General features: G+C 43.5%; 2 protein-coding genes across 14 annotated transcripts in view; one reads left to right on the top strand and one right to left on the bottom strand.

The window, feature by feature from the left end:
• TSPAN4 (tetraspanin 4) overlaps window positions 1-16,200 on the bottom strand; it is a 443,427-nt gene that overhangs the window by 130,293 nt on the left and 296,934 nt on the right. The gene's annotated exons all lie outside the window — the stretch shown is intronic.
• Window positions 889-14,319, top strand: LOC308070909 (uncharacterized protein). 6 transcript variants are annotated; one of them, XM_080405631.1, is made up of 3 exons: window positions 889-10,257; window positions 10,312-10,347; window positions 10,510-14,319. In XM_080405631.1, exons 1-3 carry the CDS (start codon window positions 10,069-10,071, stop codon window positions 11,503-11,505), a joined length of 1,221 nt encoding a protein of 406 aa, XP_080261757.1. In that variant the 5' UTR covers window positions 889-10,068; the 3' UTR covers window positions 11,506-14,319. The 6 variants fall into 6 exon arrangements, with proteins under 6 accessions (XP_080261757.1, XP_080261760.1, XP_080261759.1 ...); XM_080405634.1 differs by having other exon boundaries at window positions 889-10,347; window positions 10,510-10,617; window positions 10,870-14,319; XM_080405633.1 differs by having other exon boundaries at window positions 889-10,347; window positions 10,510-10,617; window positions 10,852-14,319.

Genomic DNA, 16,200 nt, shown 5'->3' with positions numbered 1-16,200 from the left:
CAGATGTCTTTATTTCCTGTCAAACAAATAGCTAGTGAAGTGTAGTGACATATATTTATTAAATTAAAACAAACCAGAAAACCCTCCAGCACATGAAAGTGAGGACTGCAAAGCCAGACAGTAACAGGTTGCCTGTCGCACTTCAGGTCTCTCTCAAGTGCACACATGTAGGGGACACACTACCAAAACCCACGTTTCCATCAGAATCATGGCTCATTTAGTGACTCTAGTTACTTGGTCTTTCTTCTCAACCTCTACATACTGTACATTGCACCACACCTTATTTCTATACATCCATAAACCCTATACTGATTGCATCACACTTCCAGGCCTTTCTTTGTTACACTAGCATCAGAAAATTTCTCACTTTGCCTCGATATTCCTACAACATTGGCATTATTACAATCTTTTTTCGGCAGATGCGGAACTAAAGCTAGCTGTGAGTAAAGCTGAAGCAGCTAAAACTCTACATTTAAGGAACAAACTTGAGATCTCCAGAGTGTGCTTTTCCAAAGTAGTTATCATTTTTATGGCACTCCATACACGCAGAGCACAGATCCAAGTGGTCATGCTTGCAGCTGGGAGCGCTCAGCATTTATGCAAATCTGGCCTAACATACATCCTACCAAGTACCTGCATAATTAATGGCATGGGCACACTGCGGCTCAGAGTATTTTGGCACTGCATAGGCTTATCCATTGCCTGTCAGCAATCCCTGGCCGTACTCACTGCATAGTTTGCAAACAGGATAAGGGCTCCACAAAGATCAGACTCATTCCCTGAGAGACCTTGCAGCTTTCCCGTGTGTCCTGTGTGAGGAAGGCACTCTGCGAACAAAAAAAGTATGTGAGCACTAATTAAAGACTGTATCATAGTGTATGGGCACGAAGAGGGTGAGTTAAGACTGCAAAGACAATGAACCAGAATTCTTGTGCCTACTACACAGGAGGTCTTCACCTATTAACTTCTTAAATGATTGCCACTTTTGAAAGAAGCAAAATTAACATACTTTCCTAGGTATTAATTTAAGTAAATTAAACATCCTCACTAGATTTACAAAAGCACTATCCAACAGCTTCCTACAATTCTTTAGAAACTTACAAACATTGGAGTGCATGGTAAATGGGAGGATGTGTGGGTTTAGCAATAAACCACACAGTGCCTCGTGTTCCATATTTAAAAATTCAGAGATCAGTAGGAACTAATTCAGCCAGCCAGTGTTTTATTCCAGACCTATGACCATTCTTCCCACTATCACATAATGAAGAGATAAAAAAAATTCTTAGAACAAAATTTTTTTGCCCAATGTTTGTTTAAATCTGGCAAACTATGTCTCTGCTTCATCGCTGATTCCAACCATGTGTTATCATTGCATAAATGACGCTTACAGTTTTGGGTAAGTCAATTTGAGCAGTGATTAGTTTTCCTATCTGTTAAACCTTTCAATATTTGATTTGTAAATGGGTATGACTTTTAATCCCAGCTGTTTTCCCCATTATTCCACCTATTTTTTTAGTAAGTTACACATATTTTCTGGAAGATAGCCTTACCAAGCATCATGCAAGCACAGTTTTTCTTTATGGACTTAGGGACTTGGAACGTGTGTTGCTTTGCATTTCTATCCTCCTATACTTTATTCCCTACATTCATCATGGAAGAAACACAGAACAAGCAGTTCAAGCCTCACCTGCGCCAGCTGCTGGGGAGCCCTGCTGTAGGCATAGAGGAAAGCAGACATCTCTCCCAGCCTCACTCCTCGTGAGGTTTTCTGGCTCGATTTCTCCATGCTTCCCTTTACTGTCAAGCTCAGCACAGGCCGCCTTCTTGGAGTAATGATTTTGCCCAGACTGCTGAAAGCCTTGAGCTGGCCCTAACCTAAATAAATGGTCACTATTAAACATGACTAAAGCGAATGCCCTCCAAGAAGACTGTGATATGGGAACAACACCTACAACTGTATCACGAGAGACTGTCTGCAGAAATAGCAAGTAAGCAAAGAACTCCATGGGTTTGACAGATAATTATTCAAGAACAACCTGTGAGAAAAGCAAACTTATAAAAAGGGCAACTTCAGCCCCAAAGAGGGTAAGATCCAGGGAAGCATTTCCCAGCTCTGTGTATGCAGCACTAGAAAGATCATTATTAGACTGGTGTGTGAGTTCCGGTCCATGCGTACCACGGTGGCCACGGGCATCTTACAGCAAGCGCAAAGTTGGGGGTCATGAAGTGTCCTAGGAACTGAAAAATTCATCCTGACAATGTAAGGCGTGAGAAAATTTTGATGTATTTAGGATATTTAAGAATAAACCTAGAAGTGATGTGAACACCATGAAACACTGTTTTCATAGAAAAGAGATGAGATTGTGCAGCCTTTCTAATCCTACTGATAATAACATAGGAAGATCCACTGACTGGAAGCTAAAGTGAGACAGATTTAACCTTGAAATAAGGCACGATTTCTTAGGGAAAGTATAATTAAGTATTAAAACTGGTTACCAGGAGAGGTGATAGTCTTGCCTGGATCTGGAGACTTTAAAATACATAGCTTAATGCTGCTTCTAGGAGAAATTTTACAGCCTAGACAGCTGGGAATGAAGAGAAGGAAACTGGCCTGAAGGTCCCAGGAGAACCCTCCTGACCTTGACCTTTATAAATACCCTCTGAAAAGTGGACCAAGTTGACTTCCACTGTCCTCATCTTATAGTTCTGTATTACAGCATGGGTAAAGTCAAACCTCACTGCACAGCCTTGGGTGCTCTGTGGCAAAAACCAGGAAGGATTTTTCCACTGATGCATGCTTGACCAGGCACAATGTGGCCTTCCCTTGCCTGAATATTTCTTCCTTCTCTGAGGCGTCAGAGCAGCTGCAGCTAGAGCTGTGGACACTGGATGGAAGGCTACTGCTGTGCTACACAAGAGCCCTTTTTGTTGAGGGCTGGCTGGTGAGTGTTACTTGGATACTCAAGGGCAGACAGATCACTTTATGTGAAATTGAAAAAGAATTTTCTGAAGGCATCAGGGGATTATTTTTTTTTCCTATCTCCCTTGCACAGTGCATAGCTTGCCTGCTAGAATCATGTAGACATATTTCAATTAATATGTTTCTCGTCTCTGCTGCTCTCTGCCAGGAGCATAGTTTAATGTCCTGAGAAAAGCAACTCCTAAGACCACCTGGTCTTAGGCTTAATATAGGGAACCCTGGCTAAGCACTGGAGTACAAAATTATTTACCATAATATTTATTGTCTCTTTTCCTTTAGTGCTCTTGAGCATGTAAATAAATCTCAATTTACTATACAGACAGCATGAAAACCAGACAACAGATTGGGCTGAGTAGAATCACTGTTTCACTATTCAATTTATCCACCTCCTTTTGCGTATTTTATTTGTTCTTTGTATTAACAAAGTCTGTAAGAAGAGTAAGGAGTAGTTACTCAGATCTGACGTACCAATCACACAAGTTGAGAAGGTGTATCTGTTTCTGTGGGCTGACAATCCCTTTTTCCTTGCAAGTCATACTCACGGTCTACAGACTGAAACACTCCTGGCTTTATGCAGTGAAGTGCTGAAGTTTAGTCTGGTAATCATGTATATCCACCATGACTAACTCCAGTCTGCCCATATAAAATCACCCCAGATTAATTAGTGCATGTTTATGCACACATTATATTTGTGCCACTGCCTACATGTAGGTACGTGAGCTTCAGACTTTTGGCTACACCATTATAGTTCACACTAAGCCAAACGATAAGCTCACAGCTACCACAGACAGGTTAAGTGCAGTCAAAACCAGGCAGTACAAATTAAGGATTCAATTTTTATTTTTCATTCAGGAACTCAGTGTCTCTCACACACATTTTCTGGAGCTGCCAAGCTTTTCTGATATGAATTCTTATCAGGAGATTATTCTGTCATGATTTCCCTTGTGACTGACTGGCAATGTTTCCCCTAAAAAGTGCAGCAGCATCAGGAATGCTCTCACCTGCAGAGACCCCAGAGAGCTGCTGTTGCAAAGCTGACATTTCCACAGTGTGGCAGAGCAGGCTGCACTCATCACTGGCACAGTATAGGGACCAAAAAGAAAAGACAGCTTCTCAGAGAATTCTGGCTCTAAAGATTCAAATCCTGCTTCAATAAAAAGTGATTCTGGGAGAAAAAACAAAAGGCGTGGGTGATGGCAAAGATGAACTAGAATGCTTAAGAGCTTAAATATTCAGGGTCACCTCCAGCCACAAAGACATAGTATTTTTTCATTCTTAAAGTACAACAGTAGATATGAGAGGCAAAACCCAGGAGATACAACTAAGGTTTGATTCTGATTTCTGTATTTGGAGGCCTTCACTCAGACTTTTCACCCAGGACAGCCTTCCTCGCACAAGCACAGGACCCTAAGTATTCTTCCTTTTCCAAGTCTTTGAGCACTTTCAAGGGATGCTTGCTATCTGTGATGCTCAAAGTCTCTCTCCAGTCCCACTGCTCTATGCACACTTTAAAGCAATCCTTTTCATGTCTGCCCATGAGCTGCTAAAGTTCACTCCTTCATTCCTATTATTGATATTCATGCTATTTATACCTCCACCTGTTTGCTCATAGTGGAGACTCAGTCCAGTTCTTCGCAACCAGAAAAGGTTTGATGATGTGGTTCACTTAGAATGAGAACAAGGACACAGTTACCAGGAAATCATTTCAGTAGACAGAAGAATACTCTTAGCCCCCCGGTACTGCCAAACATGGAAAAAAAAAAAAAAAAAAAAAAAAACAAAAAAAACCACAGAAAAAAGAGCATTTTAAAAATTTCAATGCTATAAAATACAGTAGCAAGTATCAGTTTTGTTAGTAAAGTTGCAGAGCAGCAGCTGTGTTTTGTACAGGTGGGCACAACACCTATAGGTCAGTTCACCTGCAGTTCTGGTTTCAGAAAAGAGTTTCATCTGCATTCTACCAAAACGTTAAAATTAGGTTAGGGAGAAAACTTTTTCTGGCCCATTTGGTCTCCCCTTTCCAGAGGAAAAGAGCACCATCACAGATGATTATCAGCATTTCCCCAGACCAACCGCGTTCTCTGGGGTTCAGCTCTCTGAGACCCAATATCTAGCGTGCTGCAGGACAGCCACAAGAATCTGGCTCAGCTTCATTGTAAAAAAAATGGTTACTGAGTTGTGAAACAGTCCATAAGCTGAAGCCAAGCAAGACCAAAATGCTAACAAAAATGAAACTGTCCAGATAGTGTTTTTCTCTTGAGTCACTGACTGGTACTGACACGAGAAGCTAAAAAGCCCTAAGAAAAAAACCACAGAGAATCAGAGACAGCAATGGTCAAGGATCAGCTTGACTGAAGGAGCAGTAAATGCTAGCCCTTTCCCACATGACTGATGACTAACTGATAATTAACCCACCACCCATTAGGTCTCTCTGTCTGCAATGGATGTTCTTCTAACCTGGTAGCACTTATGTCCTAGCTGACTACTATATGCATTACTCAATAAATTACCACTGTGTGCTCTTAAATTGCATATATGCTGCTTGCACAGTCTCTCTACACAGTCAGAGATGCCCAAACAGAAGTGACCCACTAGAGGGAAAGTTACAGAGAGCCTCTCAGTCTGCAGAAGCAATTTGCTAGCACATTAAAATGATAAGCATCACAACCAGACACTTCCATATGGCTGCAAAGAAGAACCAGAGAACAAAGCTCCTTGTTTTGTTCAGGGCTTGACAACACAGAGGCAGGCAACATGCTGATACAGACACATGAAGGCAAGTGTATTGGTTGATTCTGCCTTTTTGAACAGCATGCCAGCAGCAGTATAATCTTTCTCTGAATATCCAATATGTACCTGAAAATGAGAACCCAAAAGCATAGTGAAAGGGGCTCAAGAGAAAGAAACAGACTGAGTGACAGTGTTGCTGCTGCTGCCATCGCTGCTGCTTACTCTGAGTGGCGACACAGAAAGAAACAGCGCACACAGATGACAGCTGCTTTAGAGCCAGCACCGTCAGATCAGCTCTCTGCTTTCCACAAAGCAGTAATACATTTAAATCTCTGTGCCTCAGAATGGGCACCTGAGAAAGCACTTTCCAAAACCTCAGCTAGTAACGTGTCAATTCTTAGGTGCCTCTTCAGGTCATGACCCACAAAGTTAATCTGTATCTCTCAATTAGCAGCACTAATGCAACCACTTCAAGATGCAGCCTACCTGATTGCCCAGTTGTCTTCTCTAGTGAGCCTACAAATTTTCATTTCCCCTGTGTCACAAGAACTTCAAAGTTTTAAAAGAACATAAAGCGTGTGCACTTGTATCAGAATATGGACAAAGTACAAGTCAACATACTCTTGGGTTTTTTGCCTGGGTGTTGAAATGAAGGATGGAAAAAATATAACAGGCAACTATTAAGGCAGAGAGTTGATGAAGGGAACCAGAGCAAACACTGTGAGCATGTTTAAATTAGAACTCATCTCGAAGTCCTGTGACACTACTGGGACTTTAACACAAGCTGAAATGGGGTGTAGGTGAAACTGTATTGCAATTCTGAAGAAATCACAGAATACAGCAATGTTACCTTTAGAGCTGACTGAAAAAGGAGGGAAAAAATGAGATGGAGATTATTAACTCTATTTTTCTTCTTTGTTGAAAATCTGTACTGAAATTGCAAGTGCATCCTCTCTCATTTGGGTAGGCAAAGAGTGAAGGATCTTTAGCACTCACCCTCAGAGGACTTGATTCTTTTGCACATCACATTCTGCCAGTGTGATGCTCCTGTGACTGAATATGTCAAAGCCATTAGCAAAAGCAGAAAACAATACTGCCCTTCTTAAAAGTCTGTAAACAATTTTTGGATATGAACAAAAATATCCCTATTAACAGGACCTTCATGTCCATACCTGGGGACAGAACTAATTGCTATGCATCCCTGAATTCCTAACAGTGCACTGCATCTCTTACATCAGAAAACAGAAATTACTTGAGTTTTCTTGGTTTCAAGTACCCATTCCTGTATAAGCACATTTCTTTGTAACAGCTGAAACAATATAATTATAATTTTACAATATATTTATTACTGGATGTAAACAGTCACATTGTATGTGTGAATTAAAATCACTCTTTGGGTAGGATTCACCTCTGTCTCCTCCCCTATACTGTTGTTTACTGAGATATTGCTCCTTTCTGCATCTTTTCTTTAACCCTAAACAAATGAGACTCGACCCAGTGTACCTGTCCCTGAATTTCAGACCTTAACAATTACCTGTCTTACCTAATTCACATATCTTTTCCCATCAGTTTACCTATGCTGCTTTATCACTTTCCTTCCATTTTCAAGACCAAAGCTCAGCTTTCCCTGGTCTCCATTCCTGATGCTTACCCCTCTTCTAGCTCCACTGTAATTACAACCCAAAGGGAGCAATGACCAGGAAGATTTGGAAAAACCATCAGGTCAGGAGAAGCCAAGGCATAAGAAAGCAAGCGACTAGAAGCAAAGGACTGAGCTGCCTCAAGCACTTTCAGAGGGACAACCAGAAGAGCTACAAAGTGGGGAGAGGGACAAGACATGGAAGCCCAGGTTACATCAGGTCTATACTGCTGTTTCAATGTAATGGAAACATTTAGTCTTGAATTTTTGGTTCTGCTTCTATTTGATAGCATGCCATAAACACTCATTAAAAGCTGAGTGGAATTTTATAGCTGCTATTAGAATTGAATTTTACCTTCCTCCAAAAAGATTCCCTGTTTAATAAATTAAATTCCAAAGGCAAAAATAATCACTTGCTGCCATGTACGTTCCCCTGTTTTCACTATGAAATAAATTAAAGTTTTCATCTGATAATCAATATCCATCAAATTCTGAACTTCAGCTTCAAGCCAAAGGCTAATAATAATAGTTGGATTAGTGACACACAGCAACACGTCCCTGTTCTCCCTTGGTCCCAGGGCCTAAGCATTTGCATGAATCACTAATGCACTGAATTGCTGATCCAGATCAACAAAGCTTTCAAATGCACTGTCTTGTTGATAACCTCTATAAAACACAACCACAGCTCAGAAATGCTGATCCACACTACTGCACTTACCTCCTAGTACTTCACTATGCAGTCCAATAAAAATATTAATGCACTAGAAGTGCTGATGCAGCCCCATTAGAGCAAGATTTCCTTACCATAGAAGCATCCTGGGTTTCTTCCCTTTGTAAATGTTAGACTGAAGCATCCCAAGGAGGAGAAAATATTAAGCAGTTCAGACAAGATTATGGTGATTCAGAAATGATGATGTACTTCCTGACAAAGAGGAAGGGGGAGAGAAACAGGAGAAAACGTATCCTAGCAGACGAAGGAAAGAAGGGACAAATGTTAAAGTAACTGTGCTCTAGGATAGTAACAATTTTCTTCTGCTTTTATTTGGTGGCGTGTGTTAGCTTGTAGGTCCTACAGGTCTAGAAATAAGCGGTTCCCCAGATGTGCCAGGAAGGAACTTGGTGGTTTGGGGAAGACAGCAAAGTACTACCGTTGACTCTAACTGGTGTGACACACATTGGCCCATCCATTCCTCTCCCTGCTGTCACAAAAGTTGTGTAGATTTGAGAACAGAAGTTTCTTATCATATAACCTAAAACAATTTTAACCACTAGTAGGGATCCAGAGGCAGACACAAGATGCTAAACAAACATGGCTCTTACAAGAGGACCTTTATATAGCTTCACAGATACTACGAATTGCACATTGGGAAAGGTACCCCGGAAGGACATTATATGCCCTGTTGTGACGACATGGTGTGGGTGAAGAATGGCTCATTGTAAACCTGATCAGCTTTTCTAAAGTCTAAAACTCCATTTGAAGCATGAATGACTTGAAATAGGTAATTCCACTGTTTCTACTTCCAAAGATACTGTTTATTCATCACCTTGAGAGGTGACACCAAAGCCAAATGCAACTGTCAACATCATAGTTATCTTTAATGGTATACTTGTTATCTTTGGATGTAACATTTGCAAATAAAAGGTGTTTTATTAATCAAATAAACATGGCAGTTAATCTAAACAAGTAAATTGCTTCTAGAAAGTGTCATTAAGGTAAGTAAACTGGATACACTGAGGTAGTCATCTTTAAAGACTTCATATATAATAACCAAGTTCCGTATTAAAATAAAGACAAAGAATATCTGAAAGAAGCTCAAGAAGTTAAAGCAGACCTTTGTGGTTTAAAACACACCAGTAGAAACTGGGTTGTAAGATTTTCTATATGAAAGCAAAATGAATGTATTGTTTTAGCATAAACGGGTAGATATACAAGAGGAGGCCTGACACAACAGCACAATGTAATCTATGGCCCAGAATAATATATATATATTATGTACATTTAAAATAAATCAAAACTGCCACGTGAGACTCCTTCAGGTCAGGAGATGAAAAACATCTGATTTACAAAACAGTTTGTAATTAATTACCACAGTTTAGACAGTTTCCTAAGAAGAAGAGGCTTATGCAGTGACTGTACTATCTACCTGTGCATCCGTGTACCTCTTTGTTCCTCCTCCCCAGCAATTTCTAAATTATTCCCTTTCTGAGATTTCTGTCAAGTTCAGACAGCAAGTGTAGATGTTTCTGAGACAATAAAGTTCCTGTAATTTTTGTAAATACCCAACAGCTGTGAAGAGGAGAGAAAGTCACCCCTGTGGTGGCACTGAAGGAAAGGAAGGAAAAACCGGCCATTAATCTTTTTGGCAGCACCCAGTCAGTATGTGTATATCATGGGCACACTGGACAGCCAAACCACATGCATTTAGCTCTGAATTTTATCAGATGTGGCCTCCTGGGACAGGGCAGAGCCTTCTGCTGCCCTCCAGTCCAGCTCTCCCACACACAGCCCACCACCTCAACGGCGCCAGCCCTGTATGGAGATTTACTTAGCATCTATAAAGATCACTAATTGCTAAATCACTAATGCTCAGAAATCATATAAACCATCAACTATTAGTTGTAAGCATAAATGACTGGGGTCCTGAACATTTTAAGCTTTTAGATCCATTTCGCAAAGTCACCTGCATGTGTACTGGGCGCCCCTGGTGAGGTGCTGCCCATGGCTGAGGTACTGCCTGTAGCTGAGGGGCTGCCCGTACCTGAGGTACTGCCCGTAGCTGAGGTACTGCCCATGGCTGAGGTGCTGCCCGTACCTGAGGGGCTGCCCGTACCTGAGGGGCTGCCCGTAGCTGAGGTACTGCCCGTACCTGAGGTACTGCCCGTAGCTGAGGTGCTGCCCGTAGCTGAGGTACTGCCCGTACCTGAGGTACTGCCCGTAGCTGAGGTACTGCCCGTACCTGAGGTGCTGCCCGTAGCTGAGGGGCTGCCCGTAGCTGAGGTACTGCCTGTACCTGAGGTACTGCCCGTAGCTGAGGTACTGCCCGTACCTGAGGTGCTGCCCGTACCTGAGGTACTGCCCGTACCTGAGGTACTGCCCGTAGCTGAGGTACTGCCTGTACCTGAGGTACTGCCCGTACCTGAGGTACTGCCCGTACCTGAGGTGCTGCCCGTAGCTGAGGTGCTGCCCATGGCTGAGGTACTGCCCGTAGCTGAGGGGCTGCCCGTAGCTGAGGGGCTGCCTGTAGCTGAGGGGCTGCCCATGGCTGAGGTGCTGCCCATGGCTGAGTTAGTGCCTGTAGCTGAGGGGCTGCCCGTAGCTGAGGGGCTGCCCATGGCTGAGGTACTGCCCGTAGCTGAGGGGCTGCCCGTGGCTGGGGGGCTGCCTGTAGCTGAGGGGCTGCCCGTGGCTGGGGGGCTGCCCATAGCTGAGGGGCTGCCCATGGCTGAGGGGCTGCCTATAGCTGAGGGGCTGCCCATGGCTGGGGGGCTGCCCATAGCTGAGGGGCTGCCCGTGGCTGAGGTGCTGCCTGTAGCTGAGGGGCTGCCCATGGCTGAGTTAGTGCCTGTAGCTGAGGTGCTGCCCGTAGCTGAGGGGCTGCCTATAGCTGAGGGGCTGCCCATGGCTGGGGGGCTGCCCGTAGCTGAGGGGCTGCCCATGGCTGAGGTGCTGCCCGTAGCTGAGGGGCTGCCCATGGCTGGGGGGCTGCCCGTAGCTGAGGGGCTGCCCATGGCTGAGGGGCTGCCTATAGCTGAGGGGCTGCCCATGGCTGGGGGGCTGCCCGTAGCTGAGGGGCTGCCCGTGGCTGAGGTGCTGCCTGTAGCTGAGGGGCTGCCCGTAGCTGAGGGGCTGCCCATAGCTGAGGTACTGCCCGTAGCTGAGGTACTGCCCATGGCTGAGGGGCTGCCTGTAGCTGAGGGGCTGCCCGTGGCTGAGGGGCTGCCTATGGTGGGCTGCTGCTCACAGCTGAAGGGCTGCCTATGGCAGGGTGCCGTCCATGGCGGAGGGGCTGCTGCCCACAGCAGGCTGCTGCCAATGGCTGAGGGGCTGCTGCCCGCTGCCCACGGTGGGCTGCTGCCCACGGATGAGGAGATGCCTATGGCGGGGTGCTGCCTACGGCTGAGGGGCTGCCTATGGCAGGGTGCCGTCCATGGCTGAGGGGCTGCCTATGGCAGGGTGCTGCCCACGGCTGAGGAGCTGCCTATGGTGGAGTGCTGCCCACAGCTGAGGGGCTGCCCATGGTGGGGGGCTGCCCATGGCTGAGGGGCTGCCTACGCCTGAGGGGCTGCCCATGGCTGAGGGGCTGCCTATGGCGGAGCACTGCCCATGGCTGAGGAGCTGCCCATGGTGGGGTGCTGCCCACAGCTGAGGGGCTGCCCATGGCTGAGGAGCTGCCTATGGCAGGGTGCTGCTGCCTATGGCTGAGGTGCAGAGCAGCCACAGTGAGCAGAGGCTGGGGCTGCTCTGTACCAGACACAGCCAGTTCCAGCCAGCTGGTTCCAGACAGTTCCAGACAGCTCCCCAGTGGCCTCACACCTCAAGGCGCAGCTGAGCCCATCAGCCAAGGTAGTGGCACCTCCAGGAAAACACACTTAAAGGGCAGAAAATGGCACTTGGGCACAAGAGGCGGGAACAAAAAGAGCAGGAAACAGAAGAGGGAGCACCAAGGAGGAGAAAGAGGGGCTCCATGGTGGCACAGACATTCCCAGAAGCCTGTGGAGGACCTGTGCTGGGGCAGATTTTCCTGACAGGATCTGCATCCTGTGGAAAGCCCATGCTGCGGCAGAGGAAAAGGCATGAGAAGGATGAAGTGGCAGAGAGAAACCACCATGTACTGACTACACTCTCCCCATCATCCCCCAGTGCTCCCTGGCAGGAGGGGTTGGAGTCTGGAGTGAAGCTGAACCTCAGCGAGCAGGTAGGAAAGGTGTTTTAATGTTTGTCTTTTTTTCTTATTAGTACCTGAATCTATTTGAATTGGCAATAAATTAATTTTCCACAAGTCAAGACTGGTTCACCCACAGGAGTGACTGATAAGCAATCTCCCCAATTTTACCTCAAACCCCAAGATACGAGGATTTTCTGTCTCCTATTTTCCTGTTTTCTGGCCCTCTCCCACTGAGGAGGAGGTGTAACAGTGGCAGGGCAGTAGCTTGGCTGTTAGTCAAAGTTAACCCACCACACTATCTCTCACCCCAAATCCATTAATTTTTATGAAAATATTCACATCTTGTTGACTTTAGAATGGCCAAAGCCCAACTCTGAATATGTAGATGATATACAGGGAAACAGCCTTCATATGAGTTTGTAACATAAAACTCTTCATCACAACAAAACAGTCTTTGTCCCATTATTCAGCAAATAGACGTTTTTCCAGCTGGCTGGATGCACAAGACACGCTGAGAACCCAGCCCCCTGTCTTTTATTATACTCAATTTTTAGGTAGAAAAGTTAAGCAAGGAAGTAATAAAACCACAGAGTAATCCTCATGTTAAAAAAAAGGTTATAAAATGATCCTTGAGTATGGATTAAACTGATAACAGAGATTTAGGGGCTTCCTGCTGTTAGGTGGAATATATCTGAAGACCTGAAGTAGGTGGTCATTTACATTTAAGAAAATATATTAGCGTTTCTCACAATACCAATTCCAACAACCAGAAACCGATGGTAACAGGCAGAATAAACCCGGAATACAGGACATCTACCCACATACATGTTTATTTACCGCACCCTTTCTGTTTCTCTACAACATTAACAATTCAGTTTTAATGAATTCAGAAGAATCACCACAAGATTTACAAGCCACCAAAGTCCCAAATTATAATGGTTTTTGAGCAGGCAAGACACACACAGACCTTGGTTTGGCCTTCCACCTAAGGGTGCCAATTAGCCTCATCATGTTGAATTCCGAAAAATCATGAAGACAATTTTAAATTTTAGTGATCTTTGTAAGAGTTCTTTTAACTCCAGATTTGATGAGAGATAACTACTGTAACACTTTACCAAGAATTACCACATTGGCACACCAGCACTAGAGAACACTGGATCAAAAATGATCTAATAACTATCAACATGTTCTAATATCCAACTTGGGCTTCTTACACATAAAAAAAATACAGTAAGTTACTCCCAATTTATTAATCTGCTTCACCTTTTAATGCACAGAAGTTTTTGTTGCCATCACTACGCACATTCACACATCACTTTTCAGCACCTGTCTGTACCTGCTGATCAAGGACAAAACCCTCTCCTGAAAAGAGAAAAAACTAGTCTTGCACAGAATTAATGCCTTACATTTAGGAAAAGCTCAGGAAGACAGAGCTGAGAAAAATGTAGCAGAGTAAACACTAAGGCCACCACAACAGCCACTACTTATGGGCAATCTGTCCTATGAATCCATTCCTCTCTCTGCAACACAAATTTTATTTTACTTGAATGTGCACCAGTGAAACTTCAGAGTAATGCATTTCCAAATGTATTTATGGAACAAATTAACTATCTTTACAGCTGTTCATACAAATTCTTTTCCTATGTACTCGGAACAGATAAAGTTGGGGGCAGATCTGTATTACTATATATTTTACTCAGCTAAACTTAATGGAGTTTCTATTGAAACTGATTTATTTACGTTACAATTTGTTTCACTGACTAGATAAAGACTGACAGGGTAACACCTATATTGTTATTTCACTTTTTTGATGCATTCCACAAAATGTTAAAAATACAACTCTATAATCAGAGATGGGCAGAAGAAAACTTTAATATTGGTCACTCTGCTATCAGGTAGTAATGCCACAGGGTACACAGGATTCTGTTGTAAAGACAGGAATGAAAGTGGACTGTGTTCCTAGAGTATACTCATCTTTAAAGCTTTCCTGTTCTGAATGCTCCCACAAGCACAACTCCTCACAGTCCAGTAGTTCCTTTCAAAGGAAAGCCTTAGAGTATTTTATAAAAAAAAAAAAATAAAAATTTGTAGCTCATATATGAGAATCAGTACCGATACGATTAGAAACAACCCAACCCTAAAAATCCTAAACTAAAAATAAGCATTGTCACTCTGGAAGCCAGAAGAATTTTCAGACTTCAAGTAAATGGTAAAGCTGAAGAATTCAAGCAGAAAAGGCACAGAAGAAAATGTCTATGAAATAAACACAATGTAATCCGAAAAAAGTAAATAGAACAAATGCAGGTAAGGATGATGGAAACATAAAATTATTTCCAAATAGTTGTGACTGTCCTTTCTCAAACTTAGAGCTTTTTTATCTGTTGATTCCACTGTGAATTGCATGCTCTGGTCAGGAAGTTACTTTTTAATTCCAGACTGACTGCTTACACCCTCTGCAAAAGCCACTGGTCTGTCAGACAAACAACAACTGTCTTTGGGAACAGAGAATAAATAAAGGCTAAAATGATAGTTTTCTGTAAAAGGCCAATGTGATATTTAGCCCTACCTATTTAGAAAGGTATACAGTAGCATGAGTAACAACTTTAACTAAACAAAATTTGCTTTATTAAACCATGTCAGCCCTATGAGTTGACTTCTGACAGATGATGTCAGCAGCAGCAAACTCAAAGGAACTGATGCTGAGAGGTTTTAAAAGGCACAAGACAGGACCATTTCTAGCACCAAAGCAGAAAACATTCAAATCCCAGAGAATTTAATGTACTAGGAGCATGCCTCTAGCTATGCTGGTTTAGAAAATTTCAGTTTCAACAGTTCAGACATTTCCCAGAAGGAGGTTAGAGAAAAAAACCCATTGTTTTGCTCATGTTTAAAAGCAAAAGAAAAAAATATTTTCTTTAAGAAGCTCTAGATTTGCAGTGTGGAAGTGCAACTTGGCAAGGAAATAGCTTTCCAAGAATAACAACTCACAAGCCGTTAGAAAAACTGGAGCCAAGTCCTCCTTAGCAAAGATACTCAAGTTTGTTGCAGCTGACTTCGCTGAAGACTCCATTCACCCTGAGCAGGCTGCAGCCAGGGCTGCAGGAGGCCAGCCAAGGTTTTTCTACAAATGCAGATTCCTCTCAGGCTCAGCATCAAAAGCACATAAACAAGTCTCTTCTTTCTCCTAAGGCTGTGGCAGGGTGGAGAAAAAACCCAAAAGGTGTAAACAATGGTCAGTGTGGAAAGCAGAGAAGCTTCCAAATTTATGAAGATAAGGAAACATTTTTATATGCTAAAAAAAGCCCTGGAACCTCCAAAGCCTAGAATAGAATGTGAAATTTAAATCTCAACATTTCAGAAATACCCTTCCTATTAGTAAATAGCCACGTAGCATATTTATAAATGTATCTTATTCCTATCCCCATTAAAAACCCCAATCTACTATGATTTCAGTTAACTCCATTAACAAAATCGGTAGAAAACTGACAGGTGAATGTGATTCTTCTTCCTCACTAATACATGACAAGGTTGCCATTATTATAGGCTGTAAGTATGTTGTGGCTTAACACCAGCCAGCAACTAAATACCACACAGCCACTCACTCACACCACCCCAGTGGGATGGGGAGGAGAATCGGAAAAAAGGTAAAACCCATAGGTTGAGATAAGAACAGTTTAATAATTGAAATAAAGTTTTAAAAAAACTAACAAAACCAACAGCAAAAACCCAATAACAATTGTAATGAAGAGAAGAGGGAGAGAGAGGAATTAAACCCACAAGCGACACACAATACAGTTGCTCACCCCCCCTGACACCCACCCAGCCCCCCAGCAGTGACCGGCAGCCCCCAGCCAGCCCCACCCCCAGTGTATGTACCGAGCGTGATGCTCTGTGGTACGGAATAGCCCCTTGGCCAGTTTGGGTTAGTGTCCTGGCTCTGCTCCCTCCCGGCTCCTCGTGCACCT

The sequence above is a fragment of the Falco punctatus genome, assembly GCF_963210335.1.
Source record: "Falco punctatus genome assembly, chromosome: 10".
NCBI classification, from domain to species: Eukaryota; Metazoa; Chordata; class Aves; order Falconiformes; family Falconidae; genus Falco; species Falco punctatus.
Note: the sequence above shows the minus strand (reverse complement) of the source record. Positions and strands in the feature narration are given on the sequence as shown.

What these genes read in the sequence shown, in the direction of transcription:
- LOC308070909 (XM_080405629.1), top strand. Translation starts at nt 10,069, where the DNA reads ATGGCTGAGGTACTGCCTGTAGCTGAGGGGCTGCCCGTACCTGAGGTA. An exon ending in AGGGGCTGCCCGTAGCTGAG is followed by an intron (nt 10,348 to 10,509) that starts GTACTGCCTGTA and finishes CCCGTACCTGAG; the next exon opens with GTGCTGCCCGTAGCTGAGGT.